Source organism: Vidua chalybeata, chromosome 6 (assembly GCF_026979565.1).
Source record: "Vidua chalybeata isolate OUT-0048 chromosome 6, bVidCha1 merged haplotype, whole genome shotgun sequence".
NCBI lineage: Eukaryota > Metazoa > Chordata > Aves > Passeriformes > Viduidae > Vidua > Vidua chalybeata.
In genome coordinates, this window is record NC_071535.1 from 35,224,389 (window position 1) to 35,249,946 (window position 25,558).

Consider the following 25,558-nt stretch of genomic DNA (forward strand, 5'->3'; position numbering starts at 1 on the left):
CTGAAACTTGTATGACTTGACATATGCTTTCAACTCTGCTTTGTAATTGCCTTCAGAAAGTTACATAAAATCTCAACCCAGTTCCTGCTCCATTCAATTGAGTGATGATAACCTAGAGCCTAATTCTTTAGTGCCTTGAAATCATGACCAAGAAGTATTGTGAAAATGCACATTTCTATAAATAATTTGAAGTGCTATAATTTGAAAATGCTTTACCCTTCATCATTTGTGCTGTTTAATTGTTTCTGCATCTAATAATTTTGCTTAGAGAATTTAATTAATTTCCTATTTAGCTCACAACCTGGTGCAACAGTGTAGTGTTTGGGCTTCTAGGAAGACATGAGGTTTAATAGGGGTTAAAATAAATTTATGTTCTTTAAATATAAAACAGTGTCTAAATTGGTCTGAACATGACTTTGAAGGGTGATCTATATATATTGTTTAACTCAACCTTGAGCTGTATTACTGAATTTCCAAATTGGTATATGCATGTACATATGCATTTGTGCCCACTTGTGTGTGTGCATGCATACCTTATAGAAGAAAAAGATGAATGACACTGGATTGAGGTAGATTATTTAAGCTTGCTTTCTTTTAGGTTTTCTTAAAGGGGGTATGTCAGCTGCTTCTGGCTCTAGTGATGGATGCCGTGTTACCACAGTAGCCTTTTCACTGCTGAGAAAGGACAGAGCTGGGATATGGTCTGAGCTTGTCTGATTCTAGGCTCTTGACTTGTCCTTGGGAGCTGATAACTGACAGCTAGAATGGATCAGGGATGTATTATACATATAATTGTATGATATGTATGTGTATTATATGCTGGAGCATGTTGTTGCCTGTGGCAATGTGAAAGGGGGTAAAGGAAGGAATAGGAATGTATCTTTTTCCTTAAATAAGGGAGACAGTTTAATGGTGAACTGTGTTTTAGAAATTAATGCATAGGTTATGCTCATGTGAACATAGATTTTGGTGGGTTTTTTTTTTGTTCTCAGTTTTTAATGAAATACGTTGAGATGGGATATTTCAGTACTTTCAATGTTAAAGAAATGGAACTTGTCAGACAGTTTTAATGGCAATGTTTGTACAAGGCAATGTTACTTCTTAGGTTAGGAAAGGTCACCACTCAGCTCCACAGCAGCCTCTAATTTAAATGTGACTTGTCAAATGTGCTGGTGGAAAAAAACCTTAAAATATAGCATTTGACTCTGCAGCAGGCTCCTTTTTTTTTTTTTTTTTTTTTTTTAAATAATGCTGTTGCCTCAAGGAGATGAGGCAGCAGTTCCAGTTCTGTGCTTCTAGAAGATAAGGAGTATTATGTGTGGCTGTCTGCCTGTGTCCTGTTGCCTCTTCCTGGCTGTGTCATGAGAAGAGGTGAGGGAAGCTGTTTACTCTGAGCAAACAGCTATGCCTTCCTGGTTCTTGGCTGCTGCTCTGGGTTTGTGGAGAGCTGGAAGGGGCTTGGAGTGACTGCAGGCAAGAACTGTCAGTGTGCGTGACAGTCTGCTGCACCCGCCCGTTACAGTGGGGTTTCGCTGCCTCACAGCAAGGTGCCTTGGCTTTTTCTTTGTAGGTACCTCAAAGCTTCTAGAACAGTCAAGGCTGTTTGTGCTATATAGTGAGGAAGGGAAGTGTGTGAAGTATTAATTGGATATTCTTCTACTGAATAAGGGCTTATGATAAAACTTCAGAACTGTGGGAGAAATGTGTGTATGTGATGACCCAAACCACAGCTGCGTGTGACTTGGTGGTCCTCCTTGTTCTTGGGGTGTTATCCCATAAACCAGTCAGTTCTGACACAGTGTGATAAAATCCTACATGGGGTGAAGACAGGAGTGTGATTCCCTCTGTACCATCCTTGTATGTCTGCCTGGGAGGCAGTTGCATGTCCTTACCACGCTCCATTGCAGCCTGTAGTGATGCTGACTTTTGCTCCTGTCCTTGCAGTCTGAGCAACGAGAGGCAAACATGGCCCAAGCACCCACTGATCCGAGTAGTGCGGAAACTGCTGACCCAGAGGAGAGTTCTCCAAACATGATAGTCTACAGAAAGGTAAGGATTTGGACCTGTGGCAAAAATCCCTTTTCTATGTGGTTGACTTATAAAAGAATCCCATGCCCTTTTTGAAGTCAGAGGTCTATTTGACTGCTTGGATGCATAGCTGAAGGAGTTTTCAGGAAAATAAGTGTTTCAAACGATAGCATTTGAGAGCTTGGAAGTTGAATTCTATTCAGTGGAAGCACTTGAGCTTGTTAGTATGAAATATTTGATGACAAACTAATAACTTGAAATTTGTAACTTTTTGTCACATGACTTTAGGTAATTGTTCAAGTTTGCCTCAGCTGGCTAAAATAAGTGTAGATATGTTCCAAGTTTTATCATACTAAGCACAAAGCAGCCTCCATACAGTAGTCTTTTGGCACTTTTTTCCCTATATTCGTATTGTGTTTCTTGTTGTATAATTAGCAGTTTGATCCTTAATAGGTCATTGTTCTTACTTCCCATGCCTTGCTTAATTTTTTTTTTTAAAAAAAAGCATTTTCTCTAGTGCTAGGGAAAAATGAATTGGACAAAGGGGAAACAACAGCAATGTATGATGTTAAAGAGCATTCTTTCACCATGATAAATCGTCTTATTCTGAAGTACTTTGGAGGTAGCATAAAAGATGAAAGAAAGCTATCTATTGACCTACTTGCAAAGGCATTTTTTTATTTTGGGGTAGGTGTATCCTTAATCTTTAGTATTTTTGAAGTTCAATGAAATAATGTAAATACATTTTATTTAGCCTACAAAATATTTCTTATGTAGTATGCAGAAGTACAGTATGGTTCTGACAGAAATTTCTTCCATAGCTTAAATAAGCTACCATTCTGTTAAGAGCTACAGTGCTAGCTCAGATCAAGTTGCCTTATGTAGTATGATCCTGGGTAAAATTACTGAAATGTGTTGAAGGTACATGGTTATGTTTTCTGCTTGCTTGACTGCAATCTTGATGACTTTCTCATGCTGAGAAAATAATTGAGGTTTCTTATGGAGCATGAGTTGTTTAAAGTGTTACTTTTTGATATCCATAATTTTGGTTTAGTTGTTGTGTATTTGGTTTGGAATCTGGAATTGTTAACATGGGAAAAATTCTGGGTAATGTGTAGGCTTGTTTGTTTTGAATGTGTTATGAACACACTTTGGCTGCTAATTTGGAAGTAGCACTAGTCGGTTAGTCAGATTATTTTTTTCCAACCTGTTTGCTGGGAAGTCCAACACCCCAGTAGGCTGAAGTAGATACAGGGTGTGAAGGAAATGTCTGGTTGCATGATTTAGAATTAGGGCATTAAATCTGTGACTCTGTAGAGTATCCGTTTACTTGCTCTTGTAAACATTATTTTATTTGTGTGCCTCACTTTCTGTTCATCTTGCAGCATTTCTACTTTAGGATTTTTCAATTTCTTTGCCTTTCAATATTTCCTTATTGTCATGTAGAATAGAGGTTGTGAGTTCTATGGTACTAATGGGGAATATACTCATACTATTTGATTCATCTCTCATTACTGGTTTTCCTCTGATGTCAGTATTACCAGCCTTTCATAATACACCTGTCAAAATACACAGTTGTCTTTTAGAATAGCATGCCCCATGCATTGTGCAGTAATGGTGTATTCTGTATTGTCAATTTTAAGCTAACATGTCTGTCAGGCTTTTTTGCTGAGTGTTTCCGTTGCTTTGTGAATAAAAAATGTGGATATTACTTATTTTTCAGAGTAAATTTTCATTGGTGACTGACCTTGTAAATGTAATTTACATTATTTTATATATTGGTTTAAATATTAGTAGTTGGTATTATTTGATATTTTGATAATAGTTTGATATTAATTAGATGTATTACACATCAATTTTATGTTCCTTAGTGTTGAAAAATCATATGCAAAATCTGAGACAAGACTATTACTTTTTTGATTATTTCTCCTCTCTCCAAATGAATGTTTAGCTCTTCATCTCTCATTTGCTTTCAAATGGCTTGATTGCCAGTAATGAATGAGAAAAACACTGCACTGGACTCCCTGAAATATTGAACACAATCTGCCAGAATACCCTACAGTTCAGGGTTGGGTATTCTACAGTTCAGTACTGTGTCACGGTAGAAGGAAAGGTTTGCTTCTCACAGCAGGGATCCCAAGGTGCAATTGTTGATCCACCTTAGGAAGAATAAATAAGGGTGGTCTTTAACAGTGGAACCACAATAAATGCTGCACTGAGTGTGAACTGTTTTGTTACTTATCATAACTGTCATGTTTGAGGGTTTTGGGGATATAAAGCCCTGCAAGTAGAACCTCAGATTGTTAATACTTTCTTTAATACTTTGTTTACTGAGAGTCTCTGGGGTCTGTTTGAAGTTCATGTGCCAACAGCTTTGCTGTAGCCTGGTTTTCTTTTAGTTGCTAATGAAAGGTAGACACATTTAGAAGGCAAACCAGATCTTAGGTGGTATTGAGTGTCCCTTTGGAGCAACCTCTCTCTGTTTTGTTTATGGAGCAAAGCCTGGAACAGGCTCTTTCTTTAGGTAGGTAAAACTAAGTGGGATGGGTTTTGGCCATGCAGAACAGAATAAACTAATTTATTTTGGCTCCAATTTATGATATTCTCTATGGACTCCTGCAAGCAAATGAATTCTAACTGCTACAGCAGATGGTCTCAACGAGATAAGTCTTATTTTTTTTCTACCTTCAGTGTTAACCTTTCAGGGGTTGATATTTATCAATTTGTGAGGCACGTTATTTTTTTAATCCAAGATACTCAATGTTGCTCCACTGTTTTGGATGACACCTGTGTGTGAATTGAGTAGTGCAGATGCATTTGTTACAGTAATCAGGGTTTAGGGTATGATTTGCCTCACCCTACCCTTGTTAAGATGAGCTGTAGCCCAAACTACATGAGCTGTATTGACCAGATCTCCGGTGGCAATCATGGGCACCTAGCTGTCAGGTACTTACGTCATAGGACAGACATTTATAGTTAGGCAAGCTGCATTCCACTCTTGTGGAATTGTGCGTCCTCTTGTCTCTCTGTGCATCTCAGTGCTGAGCCCTGGGCTCTCAGAGGGCTGCAGGTGGTGCTGCAGGAAGGGTGGGCTGTTATTTATTTGTGTGGCACAGTGGTACCCAATGGAGGTGTAAGGGTGCTGCAGATACTGCATTGCCATTTAAGTACTATGCAAGTACATCTGGAGAAGATTCTGATGTATTTTTTGATGGGATTACTACTGGAAGAGTGATGCACAGTGCTTAAAAAGACTGTTTGAAATGTACTACCCTACTTTTCATGGGAGCAGGGAGTGACATCCCCATCCTCACTTCAGTCTGTGAGCATTGTGTGGGCACTGCAGCATGGAAGGAAAAAAATGCAATAAAAGCCAGGAGAGGAGAAGAACCTCTACTAGCAAATAATAACAAAAAATATAAATTGATTTTAAATGCTGGTCACATTCCCTTGAATTCCAGCCACCTTTAATTAGTCTTTTTTGCAAATGCTGGTGACTGTGTCTCAGGGGCCCTTTCGCTCATTGTTACAATAATCCATGTCTGAAAATTCCTCTTCTGCAGACAGTATTGAAAGACAAATGGTTTGCAGACACCTTCTGACACCAGATCTATTAAGTGACCTATTATCAAAATAATTTGACAAATCAAATTTTCTTACATAAAGGATGGTGGAAAATTGTCATGTTACTTTAAAAAAAAATCACAATATTTAGAGTTTGACTAAATAAGAACTGAAAATACCAATAAGGAGGAGTACCTGGGGAATATAACAAGAAGGATGGAAAACACAGGAATTAAAATCTAAATTGGATAGCAAGGTGTACTTGTTTCCGAGAGAGATCTCCTATGACAGGGAAGAGTTTTCAAACTGTGCTGTTTAGAGAGTTTTAGAACCACTGGAGCATGTATGTTCTGAGGGATATCAAAGCATACTGTCAAAGAAATGATCTGCATTATTTGATGGTAGATTTCCATTTCTGCTTATTTTTTGCCAAACATATCCTCTATATCTGCTTGCTAATGTTGGCACTTACTGAGTTAAATTTTGAATTTTTATGGTTACTCGTGGTAAATCTTTTGAACAAGCAGGAAAAAATAATTTCCAAAGGCAATTACTGCTCTAAGGAATGTAACACAAACTTGCAGCTGCCACAAGATGCTTTCAGAAAAATCGGAGTTGTTTGCTACCTTCAGTACTTGGCAGCCTTCATGTCTTTTTAAAGGCTGATTTAAGATCTGAATTGGGAAAAAAACCCAAAAACAAAAAACCAAAAACAACAACAACAACAAAAAAACCAAAACAACAACAACAAACAAAACAACCAAAAGAAAGCAGCCTTACATTTGCAGATTTTCTCCAGGCAAATTCCTGTGATCCAGCCATGTCAAGTAGCAGGAGTGTTGCTGCTGTCAGACCTGGCCGATTGGGCAGGAAATGAGAGAACAAGAAGTTGTAAAGTCAGGTTTATGCATCCAAAAAGTGTATGGACCATGAAGCAGAAGGATGGTGGAAGAGACTGTTGTTAAATTGACTGTTCACATTAAAAGATATAGTACTGTTATTTTGAGCTAGTCAGAAAACTGAGACTGCAATTTGGTTGCTATTAAGTTGTGCTATGAAAAACCATCTCAACAGGACACTTTGCAAGCAACCGAAAGCAGATGAGCATCAAAAGGGTATAGTCCAAATGATGACTTTTTGTAAAGAAAGAAAAAACTGAGGTGTTTTAAAGTGAGATGGGTTTCATGCATACAACTTATTTTTTATCAAAAGAAAGCAGTCTGCATCATTTTTTTGAGGCTTCCTAACCCCTTTGAGGTTTCATGCTGTTTTTATGAGAGACAGCAGAACTTAAAATATATTTTAACTGTTGAATACTTTTGGCATTCTTTTTATTTGAGACTCTTCAGTTATATTTCAGGGTTCTGCTACATGTAAAGGCCTTCTGAACCTTATTTTTATGCTTTAAATCTGAGTTTTTTACACAGTTGCTTCTGTTTTGTAGCTGGTTTTTTAACATAAAACTGTACATTGATGATGATAAGGCATGAGTTGATAACACTGCAGACCTCCAGACTTCAAATTTTACCCAAGGATTTTTCTGTACTGTCATTAGAGATTACTTTATGGCATTTTAAGTCATCTTACTCTTAACATTTCCTGATTTCTTTTTTTTTTTTTTTTTTGACTCGGTTTCCAGACTAAAAGCAGTAAGCTAAAATTAAACTAGGGCTGAATTTTAGGGTATGTATTGAGGCTTCAGGAACTGAAATAGGCACAATTTTGAATAAATAATCTCCAAACTAGCATTGTTACTGCTGGAAAATAAATTTAAACCCAGTCTCATTACCAAAATGTGTTGACAGAGGTTAGGCAGTGGAGGACTTTTAACTCTGCACTTCTGTATTGCACATTGACAAGGAAGTTTCAGGTAATTTATCACTGCAAATACTCATGTGCCTTGCTTGTAAACAGAAGCTGGCCATTTCTTGAAACCTTGCTAGTTTCTCTATTCAGCTGATTTATTGTGTCAACAACTTTGACTGCATAGGGTGTTGCATAGAGAGGGAGAAATGCCTGGTTAAATTGTGGCAGTAATTATGACAGAGCTGGCTGATTTTTATTTAGGGGATTCCTTCTTGGCATTTCCTATAATAACAGGGGTAGCATTCACTAATTCTCCATCCCATACCTCATACAGTAAAATCCTGGGGATAGTAATCACAGTAGGGGCATTAAATCTAGTTTTACAGGGAGAGAGGCTGTACAGTGGGGAACAGAGGTGGGAATGGCTGTGTTCAACAAACCTGTCAGGTAGGAGCAACAGAGAGTCCAGAGTATAGTGGTAAGTCATAGAAGTCATAGTCCAGTTATGAGCAATGGCAATGAAAATCACAAATCCCAGAGTTACTTGGGGAAGTATTTCCAGGGCAGGCATAGGTGTCAGCAGTATTATGTAAAAGGCCAGTGATAATGACCTCCTCTAGGTCATGGTATAATCTTCTCTTTTTGTCATCTCCTGTCTTCAGAAAACATGTCCTGGTTGCACAGCATGGACTAGAAGCAAGTGTTTAGCTGAGCAAAAGCTAGTACTGGTGTGCACACAAATTTTGGTAAATTTGTGATGGATATCAGTAATTTTGGAGTTAGAGGGTGGTTCCTAATTCTTAGAAAAGTGAAGTTCTGGAGAAGTCACTGCAGAGAGTAGTGAGGCCCAGGAAGCCATATGTCTTTACATACCATAGCTGTAGGCATGTTTTTGAAGAGGCACGTATGACACGGTATTTTGCAAAAGTGGAGGAGGAGACACAGTGAGCCAAGAAGTCTCTCTAGCTTTATGTATACCTTCTTCAGATTACCTTCTAAAATACCTCCTAAATATGTGTGTGTATTTATATATTAAATACCTTCAAACACCCTTTATTAATGCAATAGCAAACAAATTGTACTGCTGAATTTTGACACGTGTCAGTGTCCTTGAACAAAGCCATTGCTACTGACCTTGACTGTAGCTGTCAGGGAAGCCTTGTGGTAAAGCTGGGGTCTGTGAGTTTGATTTCCGCATCAGTTAGACAATATGAATGATTAATGATCGGAGGCATTAGTGTGAAATTGCAAGCAGCTGGTTCCTGGAGGACTTCAGAAGCTGATCTGCATTGTTGCATAGATACAAATAAGACTGTTATACCAGTGGCAGAAACATGTTTTTAGAGTTAGGTGGAGGTCATTCACCTGGAAGAAGGACTCTTGGATACTTTGTGGTTTGTTGTTTCCTTGAAGTAATAGTTAAGATTTACTTGAGATTAGAGATTTGGATTAGTAGGCAGTGTGCAAATTTACTGATAGGTAAATACGTGTAATGTGTATGTAGGCAAAGCCTCAAATAACTATTTTTGTGTTTGTCTTTTTAGGTATATAAATGCATGCATATATATGCAGACATGTATTTACATGCTTAAAAGTCATGAGAAAGAACAAATATCCCTTGTTTTATCCTGGCTATATGGTATAGCCTAATATGCACAATATAGGAGATATGTTAAAATGTTATATGTAGATGTATGTATGATGTCTTTTCTGATATATCTAATGTGCCTTAAGTTTTTCTATTCAAATAATGCATGCATGAATTCATTGGTTTGCATTCATGCATAGCCTTAGCCCAAGTGTAAAGCTGTCCTGAGCTCTTGTGTATTGTATACCTTTTTGTAGTTAGAGGTTTTGGTGGTAAAAATATAACTTTTTTTTCTCTTCGTATTTCCCTAACAGTTGCCTTATTTAAACTTCTTTAATTTTCTTCCCTCTCTGTCTCATAATTTCTCTGTTCCTGTTTGTGACTGAAACAAACTGTCTCTTGCACCCATAAAAGTCTAATTACAGTGATCTATTACTTTAACTGTTCTCAGAGGCAGAAAAAAGACGAGCCAGGACCAATAGCTATGACAACTTCAAAGTATATTTTTAGCAAAGCAACTAGTGCAAATATAGAATACAGAGATAAAAAGGGAAGGTTCAGCTAGAGGGTAAGATTATGCTATTCTAGCTGTAGCACTTAGTGCCTTGCATTTTTGGAAATGGTTCTCTTTTATTCTCCTAGCATTTTTCTCATGCCATTTGCTTTGTATTTGTAGTCAGTATTTTAAGTGATGGTCTTGAAGTATTTGCACTATTTGATGATTTACTTGTGCATGTTGTTTTGGGCAAAATGCCGAATATGAGCATTTTCTTTCTGCCTAAACTTTATTTTAGCCATGGGCTTGTTTTGTTTACTAGAAACAAACCAAAATGAAATGGTGAAGCAGAATGGAGCTGCCAGCCTGAGTTATTCCAGGAGGCAGCTTCTGGCCATTTCAGATGCAATCTTGAACCTTAATATTAAGACAAAATAATTTGGATGGAATTAGATGAAATGTGCACGAAACTGGTTTTTTGTTTTGTAATAGAACTTCAACTAAACCTTTATTCTATCCTGATTAATAAAATATCACTTCAGAGGATTATGAACTTATTTCAAAAGGCCCTGCAATAAGTTTGAGTGGGAGGATTCAGTTCAATAAATAGAATTACATGTGCGGGATCATGAAAATATGCAAATAAGGTCCCATTAAAAATCTCATGTTTTGCATCCTAAGACATTTTGAAGCATGCTTTCCTGAGAAGCTGTTATACCACGTTCAAGGGGCAGCAATTACTTTTATTCTTTTTGCTTTATCACTGCTGCTGTTGTATTGTATCTTATTTTTCCTTGTCTCTCCAAAGTTAACTGAAGTGAAGAAAGTGGAAAGTAACCAGTTAACCAGACACTGAAGTGCAGAGATCTGCTTAACAAAGAATTGCATTCTAATTCTTGAGTATATTCAATATTTTAGTTCAAAGGCTACATGCTTTTTGGGGTGATGAAGGAAGGCAAAAGCGTTAATTTAAATTACATGTCACCTCTCTGTACTTTACTTTCCTTAAGTATTAATGGAACTCATTAATAGTACCTTGCGTTAAAGTGTTTGGAAATTATACTTTGGACCAATAATTAAGGGCCTCTGAAGGTAAAGTGAAACATACTTGTGGCATATACAAGAAGAAATTACAAGATATTTTAGTAGTTTAATTGGGAGTAGAGTAAGTGGAATAGGTAGGAAGAGAACTTAATCAAGGAACACATTAATGAACTAATCAGATATGTTTCTTGTTTGAGAGAGAAAGCACATCAAGTCCAATTTCATTCACACTTCAGTTTTGTGAAAATGTGGTTCGGTGAGGTAGAAGTCAAGTAAATGTTTCTGTTGTTATGTTTTTAAGCTCTAGATGGAAATGATTTTGTGTACCAGAGTCTTCTCAGAGTTTACTGCTGGAGGTGTCACTTCTGTTCTCTACCATGTCAGCTTTTGATGAAAATAGCTGTGGTGGCCATTGCATATTAAGAATTTTCTGTTGGTTCTCTTACCATTCCATGTTTTTCCTTATGTCTTGCATTAGTTGGAAGTTTTAGCAAGGAGACCAGAGCTGGAGGGCTGTGGAGACTGGTCACCTCTATTTGCAGCCACAATTCTCCTCTGCTTGTTGGCATGACTGGCAGCAGGAGCTGTTTTGGTGTGATGCCCCAAATAAAGGGAATATTTCATTCACTGGTGCTATAATTAGATGCCTTTCTCCATCAGTGAATCCACCCAATTTTGTTAAACATTGCTTGTAGCTATGTATGAATTAGCTCATTTGGTAACTTGGGCAAAATGTCACAAAACCTTGGGCGCACTGGGTTCTTGTCACTTTCACTGTCCCCCCTGGGCTCTTAATAGTAAAATTTACTGGAGCTCTGTTTATTATATTTTTTTCTATGTGTAGAAAAGCAGAGCTACAATAATGGCACTACTGTTGTCTGCTGGTATGTCGAAGACAGTCCAACCATTGGCTTGTATCTGGAAAGTTGTGTGTGGAAAAACAGTAATTAAACCCACATTTTTTTAATAACACAAAACCATCTGTTTGGAAACAGGGAGCCCAAGTGCTTTTTATCTTGGTCCTCTTAGCAGGAAAGGTAATCTACTTTGGTAATGATTTTTTAAAGTATTTTTTACTGGAAAGCACTTCAAACATGTTGAGTTATAAGAAGTTTTCTTTTCTGCTTGCAAGAATGAAACCTCCACTTTCAGCAACGAAAATGGTGTTTAAGTCATTCACAATGTATTTAGCATCAATGGTGCTCTCTCCCCACTCAAGAGGTGTCTTAGGGAGGATAGGCTACCTTTGACCCAAACCTGCACAAAATTGTGACAGACTACATTTTTGTGGGATGGCCTGTGCTCTGGTTTTGCCTTGCTAAACTGTTGTTTTTCTGTGTTACACACATTTGCAACAGATGGTATTTGAAGGGCAAAATGGAGGATTGAAGGGTAATGCACCAAAAGTAAGCAGAAAGGATAAATAAAATGGAAAGGCGAACCCTTTTGAGGAAAGAGTTAAGACTCAATATTGCTTTTAAAAAAGCAGTATTTGCTGACTTAGAATTGCAAGAGGTATTTACAGAATCATCAAGGTTGGAAGAGATCTTCAAGATCATCTAGTCCAGCTGTCAACACCACCATAATCACCTCTCAACAGCATCCCCAAGTGCCCTATCCAGCCCCCTCTTGGACACTTTCAGAGACAGTGACTGTACCACCTCCCTGGGCAATTTATTCCAATGCCTACCCACTCTTTCAGTGAAAAACATTTTTCAGATATCTAATCTGAACCTCCTCTGGCACAACAAGAGGCCATTTCCTCTTGTCCTGTCACTTGAGGCTTGGCAGGAGAGACTGACTCCCACATGGCTACAGCCTCCTTTCAGGTAGCTGTAGAGAGCAATGAGGTTCCCCTCCAAGCCTCCTCTTCTCCAGACTAAACAATCCCAGTTCTTAAAGCAGTTTTTCAGCAGTCGTAGAAGTATTTGAGCCCACTGTGGGCTGCATGCAAGCATTAGTGTAGACTGTAGATGAGGTTAATTGTCCTTAATTGAATAAACTGGATTTATTTGAGAAACATTTGGCTATAGAATGAGGCCCTGAGTCACCTCTGAGGTTCAGACAAAGGCACACAGAAGCTACATGCTCCCACTCCATTTTACAGCTTCCTGCCTTTTTTTTTTTTTCTCCCATAATTGTTTCATTTGACAATCTGACCATTCTCACAGTGCAGCTATTTTAACTTGGTGAAAATTAACTGAAGGCTGAGTGCTCTTTGTTCCACTGTTGTCTCAATAGCACTGAGTTTGTCTGCCAGGCTAAGAGAGAGTGATGAAAGGGAGGCATGGTCATATACTGGGGCATATACCACATGGTGGATACTGCTTCACACCCTTGATTCTGATGCATTCAGATGAAGCGCTAAGAAATAGAGTCAGTGACCAGAAAAACTGTGTAAATATGTCAAGTTGCAGAAAGTTTCCTGGGGCATTCAAGGACAAGCAGCTCAGATGCTTCTTTCTAAATGAATTACAAAACTATGCAGGAATTGAAACACTGGCTTCATTACTTTAATTATTTTCTCCACAGTGTCTTAATTTTTTTCATATTTATTATGGCAGTTGAGGAATTTTCTCTGTCGCAGCTATGCCACTTCAAGAGTATTTTGAATAGGGCAAGTAAAATCCTTGGGATGGGAAACTGGTTAATAAACGGAGATTGTAGTGAGAGAGGAGGTGATGGTTTTAGCTTCTGCCCTTACACCTCACAGCCAGATGTGATCCAAAGAGTAAGAAAACAATGATGTTTGCCATGACTTGCTGGGTCCATTGGAAATCAATTAGTTCTAGTTGATTTTGTAGCAGACATATACCCCTTACAAAAAAAAAATTACCCTGGAGATTCTGAAGTAGTATGAATTGAGATGTCCAGACAATACCAGTCTGTCTGTCTTGGTTCTGATGGTTCTGGCTTCTGTATTCACAGGACCTGACAGTTTGCTTCTATGCAAAATCAGTGACTTAGAAGGGATGAAAGCCCCCTCAGCACAAAGGAATCAATCTGGCTCCTGAAACACCGCACCAGGGTTAACTTCTGAAGAGGCTCCTTAGATGTTCTGTTTGTCCCCCTTGTGCTCAGCAGTTTGGATAAAAATCATAGTCGTATCTAAAGTTACCTTGAAATTTCACTTCAGCTAGTTCTAAGGAAAGCTCTTTGAAAGGTCAAACCCCAACCCTAGGTTGAAGCAGGAGAGTGTGAAGTGCACAACCCCTTGTTGTTTGTGTTGTTGGCATCCAGGAAGCCAAAGCTTCACTAAGCCATCTCTGATGTTAAAAAAACAAACCAAAACAAAACCATGCAAAAAACCCCAAAACAACAAAATGAAGCCCAGAGAGAAACACCTTCATCAACTGAATAGAATGGGTGACTATGGTCACAGTGCCTAACACAGTGATTTGGGATTGGTGGAAAAGGATTGTTCCACTGCCAGTTTGTAACTGTTACAAGCAAGAAGGTGAAAGGCAATGTGGCTGCTTTTACCTGGAGTGCTGAATGTTTTATCTGTTTTATGATATTTTGTCTTTGGCAATCCAGCAACCTCATTGCCTGTGTCTATATGCATTTACTAAGTTTGGGGTTTTTAGCTTTGGTTTCTTCCTTGGAACATTGCTGCCTTAGATTGTAAGCATTCATTGTGAGTGCTGAAATCTGATCCAAGAAATGTCTTTTTACAACTGTGGAATGCTTAGTGTACAAAACTTGAATTACTGCTGACAAAATGTTTACCTAATGGAAATCAGTATTATCTTCTTGGATTCCTAAGAGTGAGACCTTTGAAGGAAACATCTGGAATGTTTAGTAAGAATTGTTGTTCATTGTTAGCCCAGGAAGTTTTCAAGCAACTGAAAAAATAGTTGAATTATTATAAAATGGCTCTATAATTCACAGGCAAACTAAATGCTGCAAGGTACATTTGTTTGGGGATGTGAATTAAAAAAAAAAATTAAATAAACTGTTTATGAAAACTTGTGAACAGGATACCAGTAAGGATTTTTATTTGGTTTCTGGTGGTCTGTTTATCAAATCCAGAAATGGAGATCAAGACTAGGTTAAGTATTGTAATGCTCCCACCCAAAATTTAGATTTTGATTTATTTAGATTATTTTGCCTTCTCAGTGAGGGCAGGTATTTCAACCCAGTCCTGTGGCATGAGGTACATAGCTCAACTCCTGACTTCTCTTGACATTTTTCCTTCCTACCATGACGGGTTTTTTGCCTTTTTAATGAATACCTTTTCTGTTTTGTGAAATGAAAGAGGAGCGGTATAGGAGCTTAATTTCTTTCTTATTTCCAGTAAGATCAAGAGACTGGGGAACCTCAATGTGTTTTGAATTCATATTCCAGTTAAATGACTTCTTGATCTTGGAAATTTTTCCAGAATCATCATAACAAACAGATTTTCTTCTCTGTGGCTTCCTGGCTTAAAGTGGAAATGCGTAGCCAAGCATTTAGGCTCATGTGTGAGGCTGTTCTCTGGATCTTGCCAGACACAGCAGGTCATGGTGCTAATTTCGGCTATTACTAATTGTTTACTCGAGACCACAGAAAAGAGCTTGGAACAGGGCAAGTGGTCTTGCACATTGGAAGAGCAATAAAGCCAGAAGAGAAGGGTTAAAACTGCGTAGGTAGAGTCTCAGGCAAAATCAATGCTCAGGAAGGAGAGGAGAGGAGAGGTGGAGGAATATGCTTTTTCCCATCAGGTTATGTGTTGACTCTGGTTCACCGTAACTTTTAATGTATTGTTCCCGTCAGAGTTGGACATTTCCATTTGGAGTGACTAATGCTTTTGCACTTTGTTTAACCTATCTCAGACTTCAGAACAATAAAAGCATTTCTGTGCTGAAGCAGGTAAAGCTTTCAGGATCTTTCACCCCCCTCTTTATGTCCTAATTAAAGCTAAAGTGCTCTTTTTCTCTTAGGTTCACACAGAAAGAAATAAATTTCCACAGAATTCTGTAGTGGGAATACAGCTCTCATGTATTGCTGTGGAAATGAGGTTAAGTAAAAGCAGGGGCTCTTGGCCTCTTTTATACATGTTTCTTCATTGTGACTCTTCTGTTTCTGCTATTACTTTGGGTCGGAGCATGTGTAGTCAGGCTGTGAGTATGGAAATAGAAATTTATTTTTTACACATTGCTGAAATAAAAGCTTCTCCGTGCTGAAAAATTAATTACTGAGTGTTCCAGCACCTTATAAGATATTTATATGTTCTCCTGAGTCCTGTCGCTTCCTGTTATCAAAGTGCTGTCTTGAGAGCAGTTCAGGCGAGAGAGCTGCTCAGCTGCACTCCGTAGTCTTCCTCTCTGCCAAGGAGTCTCAAGACAGCTCTCAAAAACAAAGAGATACTCTAGGGAAAGTATGAATATTAGATAACTCTGGTTTAATCATTTGGGATACAGTGGCCTCAATTTATGCATCTGACTATTGGGGTGTTTTGTAGTTGTGGGTTCTAAAATGTGTCTCCAACTTAAATTGATAAATCAAGAGTTCTTAGAGGCATTGGAAATCTCAGATGGGTAATGCTTTTGTGGTACTGTTGTCCAAGGTCTATGTCCAATGTATAAAGAATTTGATGACACAGTCAGTTATCTCTTACTTTAATAGGTTTTTGTAACCTTTTCATTGTGGGTTCCCCCCCCCTTGTCTTTAAAACAGAGGGAAAAGAATTATTTGTTGGATTTGCTTCATTTGGGAATGCACGGGATAGATGATGGTCTGATTAAATTGCTCATTCTTAAAGGGGAAATACTTGCTAGCATCAAATCTATTACTTAAACATAATGGTTACTCCATTTCTGCAGCAAGGGCTCTCCCAGGACAGGCAGCTGAAGGAAATGTGTGTGAAGCTCAGTTAGAGCCTGTGCTGGTGTTCCCAGCTGCACCTTCCAAGTTATTGTCTTGAAACCTTATGTACAGGTAAAGGGAAACTGAGGTCAGTGGCTTTTCCTGCTTTGAAATGTTGTAGGGAATGTCAGCTTAGGACACACACATTTTGTCTCTGCCTCCTCCAGCTTGTCTGTGCAAGAGGATCTTTATAAATAATTGTGGCATAAGAATAGTAGGATCTAAGAGGCTACTTAGTTTGCATGTTTGTGGCTGACCTCAGTGTCCATCTGTGCCTGATTTGGTTCCTGGGTGGTGTGTGGGGAAGCTGGGGACCCATTTTAAAGCTCACAGGTCTTTCAGCTTTTACAGAAGTTTGCTCTCTGCCCATACTGCGGTGAAAATGTTTCAAGTCCTTGGGAAGAAAAAGCTGGTACTATTTATCTGTACACAAGACAGCTGAAGTATCAGTAATACTGACAGCATTGTTAGTGCTGATAATCTGACTCTGTCAACAGAGCCTTTGAGAGCAAAGCTTTGAAGAAATAAATGCAAAAAGCTTGTGTGGAGGTCTCTGAGTAGTGAATGTGCTGAAGGGCAGTTGAGGAATTTGACATCATGGTGATGCTGGAGGCAAAGAGTGGAGTTTTAATATGGGGGATGGGGTGGAAGGTTTGATATTTTGATCAGGGTAAATAAACTGTCTTCTGCCTTCTATACCACTTGTGCTTTTTCTTCTTAGTCACACTGCTATCTCTGTTCTGTCACCTGCATTTTAAGTTACTATGTTTTTATTTATGATTTCGGTTGTTTGTGCAGAAACCACATTTGGGTACCTTGTTGTGGCTGATTGAACTAATACAGACAAAATTAGGCATGTGGTGTTCCAGCTTATTCTTTGTTTCCTCTTCTTTTTTTTTTTTTTTTTTTTTTTTTTTTTTTTTTTTTTTTGTGTTCTAATGATTTTGGGAGTGCTGAACTAATTAAAGTGGCCAGTCTTCTAGTATGTAGTTTAGTCTCAGAGAAAAATAATATCATGCTTCCACCACTCTAATTTCAGAGAAAAGTATATTAGTGGTAATAATGTTAAAAAAATCTAAGCTAAGTTTGCTGAATTGGATGCATCTCTATAGAATGAGACTTCTTTCTAAATCATGGGTTCAAACTACAATGAAATAAATACCATAATGTTTCTAGAGATTTTACTATAGATAATAATTGCATAGACTAGTGAAATTCAGCCACTCTTGCTTGAGTAAGTATAGAGCTCAGAGCTAGAAACTGCTTAGTATTAAAAGCTGAAGAAGTATTCTGTGTGTGAAGATGCTGTAGCAAGATTCAGCTGGATTAGAGTGCAGTAACTCAAATTGGAGTTTCTCTCAGATGCTGGAACTGATACCTTTGCTGTCATTAAAATATAAGTATTCAGTCAGTAGCTGACATTAAAGTTTGAGAGATGCCTTAATACTGTACTGAGCAAGGGATTTGATCTTACCCAGTGTATTACCAGCGCAGCTTCTGAGGCACACCACATTTACTTTGGACTTCTCCCATCTACTAATTGGACTTGTCCTTGCAAAAATGTTAATTCAGATTGAGCTGTCTTTAGGATTGTTTATGGCTCTACCTGAAAACGGTGAGTTATTGGATATACTCCCCTTGCCTACAGCAAGCTTTTGATTGGAACTTGTGCTGCTACAAATGAAAAAAGTCACTGGATTTTGCCTGAATTTTTTTCTTTTTAATGAAGAAACACGTGTATGTGTGTTTTGATGTTTGCTGAAATAATTTATTCTTGAGTGGCAGCTGGAAATTAAAAGAACAAGTGAAAAGTCAAAGTCTGTTTTTACCGAGAGACCATCTTGGCTATGGTAGGAACTGGGATATACTTGTGTGTTTTTTAAAGTTAGGGCAATATGAATATTAAAACTTGAGTTCTGCCACCACAAGGAAGGTAAAGCTGGTTCAGTGGAAAGCTTCATGCCTGAAAGCACAGGCTGCCATGATAAACAGGAGCTATACGTCCCATGAAGGCACGCTGTGGGAGCTAGGCTGTTCAGCAAGAGGAAATCCAACAGCAGCCTGAAGAGGATTGAGGAGGAATCAGAGTTGAAGGGAGCCAAGCACTTGTCAGGAAAGTCAGATGATCTAACAAAACATGTGCTGGGAGTTACAGTTTAGGAAGCTAGGGTTGAATGCCAGGGAGAGAAAATTTGATGAGAAGGGCAGTGCTGCACTTGACTGTGTTACCAGAGGGGCAAGATGTGATGTCTGAAGAGATTTTCTGACCATGGCAGCCAGTTCTGCAGGTGAAAGGCCCTTCCTGTCCTCCCTCCTGGCCAGCCTGGTTCTCTAAGTGTGCATCTGAAAATGGGCAGAAGTGACTTGAGAAAATAAAGGCTGCAGCACCTTCTACTACCTCTTGACTATTCTGTCTCACCTTGTGAGAGGGGTTGGCAGCTGCTGTGCCATTCAATGACATCATTCTAATTTGCTTCATATAATTATTTTGATTTTTGAATCCTTCTAGATGTGTCCAGCAGTAGTATAAATTCTTTCCATAATTTTGCAGCAGAAGATTGGGAGATTTTTTTTCAGTTATGTAAGCCTAAATCCTCTGTATGCAATTTCTGAATATTAATATGGTAGAAAGTTAACCTGGAAAAGGAAATTAAAGAGTAGTAAACATTCAACTGTTAGATATAAGCAGTATAGAAAATGTCCTCTATTAGTAAGTGCTGTATACCTATGGGCAATATTCATATTTTGCACGTAAAACATAAAAGTGTGTGCATATATATGTGCATAACATGCATTTTATATGCATAGAGTTTTGCGTAAGTACAGGATATGAATATATGTATAGGATTTATCATATATGAAAAGAGAGGGAGAAATATCCTGTGATGTAGGTAGCAAAAAGAAACTTCACAGATCTGGGATTCTGTTTTTCTTACTTCAGTTCAGTTCAGTTGACTTTACTCTGCCTCAGTCCGTTCAATGAAAACTATTAAAAGTACTGCTTTTCCTGTATCATTCCCATCCTTTCTCAGTCACGACTTCTTGCTAGTACAGTTTGCCAGAAGATAACTCATGTTTTGTTTTTGAGAAGGCTTTGGCATTTATTTCTGTTCTGATGCCAAGGAAAACCAAGACACTATAAAAATATCAAAAATGAAATAAAGATGCTCCTCTAGAGTCACCATCCTGGAATTAAAATAAAGTCATAATCATATTGCATGAAAGCATTTCTGCACTTTTGTAGTATAATCTTATAAACCTAAGGTAATAATAACATTGCTGTAAGTTTTGAAGAATCAGGTGAATACACCACCCTAACCAAAGCTTGCCCCAAGTGCCAGATCTGGTTTCTCTTGGCCCTGGAGGCAGGCACTTGGGAGGAGCCCAGGGTCAGCACTGCAGGAGAAGCTCTGTCTACTGGCACAGTTAATTACCAGTATAAATCTTTATTAATAAATTGAAGACATTGATCACTATATTTGTATCTTTCTGTGTCTAAGTCTAGCTTTTAACTTGTTGGTTTGCTCTGTGAAAGCTAAGCTACTCAATTGGTGCTGCATATATTTTTCTGCTTCTACAGCTTCTCATGTGCAACCACTTCCCTTCATTCTTTTTCATCTGATAATTCTTTTTGTCTTATCTTACTTAGGCTGAAAGCCTTAAGGATTAAGGATTCTAAAGGATTAAGAAAACGCACAAAACAAAAAAGACAAAACTGAAAACAACTTTGCAGAAGTCTATTAGCATTACATCCCCTCTGGCATATTTTCTGCCTATTCTTTACAAGAGGAATGTCCTTTCTGCCTGTGCCTGCGCAGCACTTGCCGTAATGGCCCCTGACTTAAACTTAGTCCTTGTTCCAAACTGGGGCGAAGGAGCCCCATCCCAAGGCGAGACACTTATAATAACTTTAATTACAACTGTCTTGTAAAATGAGAGTAGCATTTGCCTTCTGGTGGATTATAATGTTTTTTGATAGTTGAGATGCACATATGATTTATCATGTAGATGTAATTTTTAAAGCAAAACAAAGTGTTGTTGTATTCCTATAGAAGTAGAAATCAAATTAAAGACTAACTGAAATCCTGATTTTAAAAATAGATTGTACTCTCTCTACTACACAAATTTAAAACTTAGCTAATTTGACCATCTGTCTGCTGTGTAGTATTAACAGAAATCTGAAAATTTAATTATCTTTGTGTTTTGAATAACTATGGTTTGTGGAACTGCAGTTTAAAGCCAGTAGAGCAAACAGTTGTGGCTTACTGGTATTGACTGTGTTTCAGAACCAGCCTTTTGGTTTGTGGAGCTGCCCTCTACCAGCTATCTCCTCTTCATCGTCCCTAGTGCTTAGCAACCAGCAGGTGTGTGTACTTCACTAGGTCTTAAATATTCTTAAATGTTCTGCTGAGTCCTTGCTCTTCAGTGGCAAATAGTATGAAATTATATATATATATTTTTGAAATTATATATTTTATAATTCCAAATGAAAACTTGTGCCCTAGAAGCAGCTAAAGGGGAGACAATGCCATATTCCAACACCTGCTTTCTGTTTCTCTTCTTCTTCTTAGTATTAAAATACTGGTGGAAGTTGCTGCTGTGGCAGTGTTTGAGTTTAAAGTCCTCTGATTAAACATCTGCAAGTTTTTCTTCTTTCAAGGTTTGCCTTCATGTTTGTTTGTATTTTACAATAGATGATTCATTTCAATTTCCTACCAGTCCATCACTCTCCTCTGCGACTGACAGATCCAGCAATTCATGTGGTAACTCAGGTGTGTAATGTTGGTGTTACACTGCCTCTGATTTACACAATGGCAACCCCACCAAATCAGGACATTCTGATTAGCCCTTGCTTAATGAAATGGAAATATGTTTTTTTCTTACTTGCCCTCTCAGTGTCAGATTCCAAGCAATTATAGGGATATTGAAGACTGTATATATAAATGTGCTGAATTGTTTGTTTTTACCAGTGTGATCTCTGACTAGCTATCTTCATTTTTGCTCCATTTGAGGAGAAAGAAACAGTGTCAAATAACTAACCAGAGGAGAAAACCCAAAACCTGGTAAAGTGTTATTTTCAGGCTTCTAGAGTGTTTATAATTCTGTGTAGTCATTTGAAAGATAAGACCTTCAGTTTTCATTATTTAGATGGCTATCAATCCTGCTGTTTTCTTGGAATATGTTTAAGTACCTAAACCCCACACACTTTGCTGGATTTGGTGAAGAAACAGTATAAACATTACTTTGTTACAGACTTGCAAGCTAGTGAACTCAAGCACTTCCCTGTTTTGGTGATTATTCTTAGAGAAAATGTTTCCATTGTCAAGGAGATCAGTATTTTGTTTTAACACTTACAGAAATGCTTCAAGAAATCACTTGAGAACAGAAAATGGAAGGACTTAAGAGAGTAATGGATTTTCAACTTTAACAGAGTGTACTAAAATTCCTGTTTTACAATCCACATTACATAAGGTCATTATTTTTAAAATAATGACATCTTTGTCTCTATTGCCCTAAGTTGTCTAAAATCTTATTATCATGTATCTGTAGGAGATTTCTTAGCAATATCTTAAAGAAAACAATGAGCTGCAGGCAATTTTTTTATTTACTACAATCTAATGGGTCTGAATTTACCTCAGAAGAATTGTTGCAGGCAAATTACCTTTCCAGCAATGGTTTCCCTCTCATCTTGCCTCAGTTATCCTTAAAGGAGGGAGCTTTGCAATTGAACTACAGAGCTTATGCTAAACTCTTTGGGTGTCACCTTAAACCAGCAGTAGAGAAAAAGAGATGAAGAGTTATCCTGTAGCCAGAATTTTAAAACAGGACTCTGAAAAACTCAGCTCCTAAGTTTTTATTTAGATATTCAGGTATTGTAAAGAAGTGATGATTTGGAGATCTAATTAAGTTTAGAAAGGAGACTCTTGAGTGTTGTATTTGAAATTCAGGACACTTAAGGTCCTGAATACTTAAGATTGCCTCAAAGATTAAATCAGTACTTTAAAATTGATAAATGCAAATAAAGACAGTGTTTATAATAATTGAGCTCTCTAACACAAATAAAATACAATGAATAAAAAAAATGGTGCAAGGGAAAGCATTTTTTTATAGTTGGGGGGAGAGATGTCAGGATGCAATATCAAATGGTGGATACTGTAGGGGTTGGCTGAGGTATGTGACATCTAATGACATCTTACAGTTATATTGATTATTTTATTGCTTCTGCCAAGGAGCAACAGTGTTCTTGCCTGGTTTCTCGCTGAGAAAGCAGACTCGGTCTGAAAGGTACTTTCCCCCTTTATTCCACCCTTTGATTTTGTTACTTATTCTTTGCTCTTATCTTCAACCAAACAAATGCATAAGGACCTCAAACCTGTTAAGAGGGGAGAGAAAAGCCTGAAATACGAACAAGTTTTGAGATCTTTAAAGTTTAAGTAAAAGAATGGTATTTTTAACATATTCCAAGATTTCCATCATCAGATCAAATGTAGTCTAGTTCATTCTCTGCTCATGTCTCAACACTGCCTAATCTCAGCCCCACCAAGGCCATGACAGCACTGCCATTTTTTGCTCTACTCAGTTATTGCTTGTGTCACTGTGGGAGCTGTGTCATTGCAATTTTTTGGCTTGTAGTTTCTTCCAGAGCTGCATAGATCGGTACTGAAGAGACCTAGAAATGGCATTACATTGGTTTAACAGTCTTGACTTTGGCCTCATTGCTCCCATTAAGAGGCCTGGGTATAATCTGGGGACTTTCTAGGATACTCTGCCAGGGTCTGGGTGAGGACAGGAGGATTCATTTATCTTGTATTCTCTAAAGGCCCTTGTGCTTTCAACCTAGTCTCTCACAGTGAGGAAGATGGCATTTTCATCTGCCATTGGCAATCTCTAAAAATAGAAAGGTGTATTCTGCAAGAAGAATTTAAAAATTTTCTTTTGCTTATGTGTCTTTTGGTGATACTTCTTTTAGGATTTTGAGATTGAAAATGGACAAAACAAAGAGAGCTTAATAATAAAAAAAGTTCTTGTGGATCCACATCCTGTTTTATATTGATGGAAGCAACTTGATAGGAACCAATCATGATGTCAAAAATTCCTTCCCCTAGAAAGGTGATAAGCTGTAGCCAAAAATATGTCTGCATGTATTTGACCCTGGTTTCTTACAGCAACAAGTCTTTTACAGAATTCTCATTGTGGAGCTGAGAGTCATAATCCTTCCTACATCAAACAATGAACAAATTGTTTGTTCAAATACAGTCTCTCATCTTCAAAAATACTGCCTCCAAATAGTTTATACTGTGCTGGGTGGGCCATGAAAAGTGGAGGGAGGTGGTGGGGAAAGAGGGTGGAGGGAGAAGATTGGCCTTTGTCTGCTGTCTGAAGAAAAGAACAAAGTCCTGTACTGCATTTTAAGGGAAAGAATCAGGATTGTGTAAAGTAGGTCAGAGATGTATTTAATTTTAAAAGGCTTGGCTTGAGAAAGGAGAGAGTATAAAATTTTCCATAATGGCAATCAGGTAACCCTGAAATGTAGTGGTTATGAAATAATTACACCCCAGAGGGATTAGAGGCATCCGCCATTGCCTGTTGCATTGTAATGCCTCAGGGATGTGATTAACTTATGATAATTAAAGCTCTTATAGTGGAAATACAGTATGAACGCAGAGAGTCTGAAAAAATTTCAGGGTTGTGGCTCAGTATAACATCTGATGTTCATGTTAACCTCTGCTGTAAACATCCATTTTCTTTATACCCATTTCCTTGTTGTTTGACCCTTAGTGGGTGGCATAAGTATGTTTTTTGGGACCTGAATGATTGTTGAGTGCCTTGGATTGCATTAGTGTGGTGCTACTGCCAGAGTGATTATCCAAAATGCAGATACCCTTGATAAGGACTCTAACAGCTTCCTTGCTTGCTGGTTTTAAACAGCTTGGAGGTGGGGATCATACTCACTGTGATGTTCAGAACAGTAAAGCTGTGGAAGGCATGCTTAGGAATGACAATGTCTGGATGGCTCTAACCTTTGTAGAGTTTAGTTGATATTAAGTCAGAAATGTCTCCATGCTCATTTACTTTGATCCAATGTAGGTGCATGTGTAAGTGGAGGTCTGTCCCTCTCCATGTACAGACCTATGGAACATGTTGCAGTCTATTTACCAAAAGTGCGCCCATCAGTTTTCTTTCAACTCTGAGGAAATGATTCCAAAGAAAATAGTTTAATTTTTCAAAGTATTACAAATGCTAAAAGCAGGGGAACTCATCTTCACAATATAAGTGGGGATAGTTTGAAATCCAAGCATTGAGAATTTATTTTAGGATTAGTCCCAACCTAAATATTATGCTCCCTTTTTGTAATTTTGTATAATCCATTTGAAAATTGGATAAACTCATCTAAGACAAAGAAGTTAGCATGGAACAAGAGCGTCAATATCAAAAGGATTGGCATTTAAAAATCAATTTTCTGGACTTTTTTTTTCCCCTAGGTAATTCATAGACCCTTCTTGAAAGTTCCTTTCTACTTCATAAAAACTGTATGTCTAAAATATGAAAAGAGGAATGCAATTGTCTCAAAGTATGAATTTTCCATACATGAAAGTCTGTGAAACATTTTTTCTGTATTTACATTTGCATTGCACCAAAGAATCTAAACCCTATCATCAGCACCACAGAAGTGCAAAGGGCATTGGCAGTGGCTTTATTCATTGTCAGTAAACTCTTCTGAAGAGGCATTTCAGTTACTTTTACAAAGAGAAAAGTGATGTATTACAGACTAAGTAGTGGTGCAAGACATGACTTACCTATGTGTTTTAACTTCCTCAGCTGTGTACTGCTGGGTTAGGATTTTTGTGACTTAAACACAGTGGTTATTGTTTGTAGTATTGTGGGCAGTAGCAGGTTTACCCGGAGCATGTATTGCTCAAGAGGACAGTGTGGGGTTGGGCTGCTCCCTCAAAGGCTATCAGTAGGATGACCATGAACATTTGATGCTCTCTGTCAGATGTAGCAGTTGGCTTCATTGGCACTATGTCAAGTGCTGGGCTCTACCATAAGGTCAGACCTTATGGGTGACTTCTTTGGTGAAGGATGTCTGTTGTGAAGCTGTCATCTACCCAGAGAGAAATAACTGATGATTTTCTTGTAAGGCTGAAGATACACTGCTGCTGTCTGCTGACTTCTGCATAACC

General features: G+C 38.0%; 1 protein-coding gene across 3 annotated transcripts in view; it reads left to right on the forward strand.

The window, feature by feature from the left end:
- Positions 1-25,558, forward strand: part of RGS6 (regulator of G protein signaling 6) — a 258,597-nt gene that overhangs the window by 12,401 nt on the left and 220,638 nt on the right. For all 3 annotated transcript variants that reach the window (XM_053945324.1, XM_053945326.1, XM_053945325.1), the window contains exon 2: positions 1,945-2,049. In XM_053945324.1, coding sequence (XP_053801299.1) covers positions 1,966-2,049 — 84 coding nt within the window. In that variant the 5' untranslated portion in view covers positions 1,945-1,965. The remainder of the gene's footprint in view (positions 1-1,944; positions 2,050-25,558) is intronic.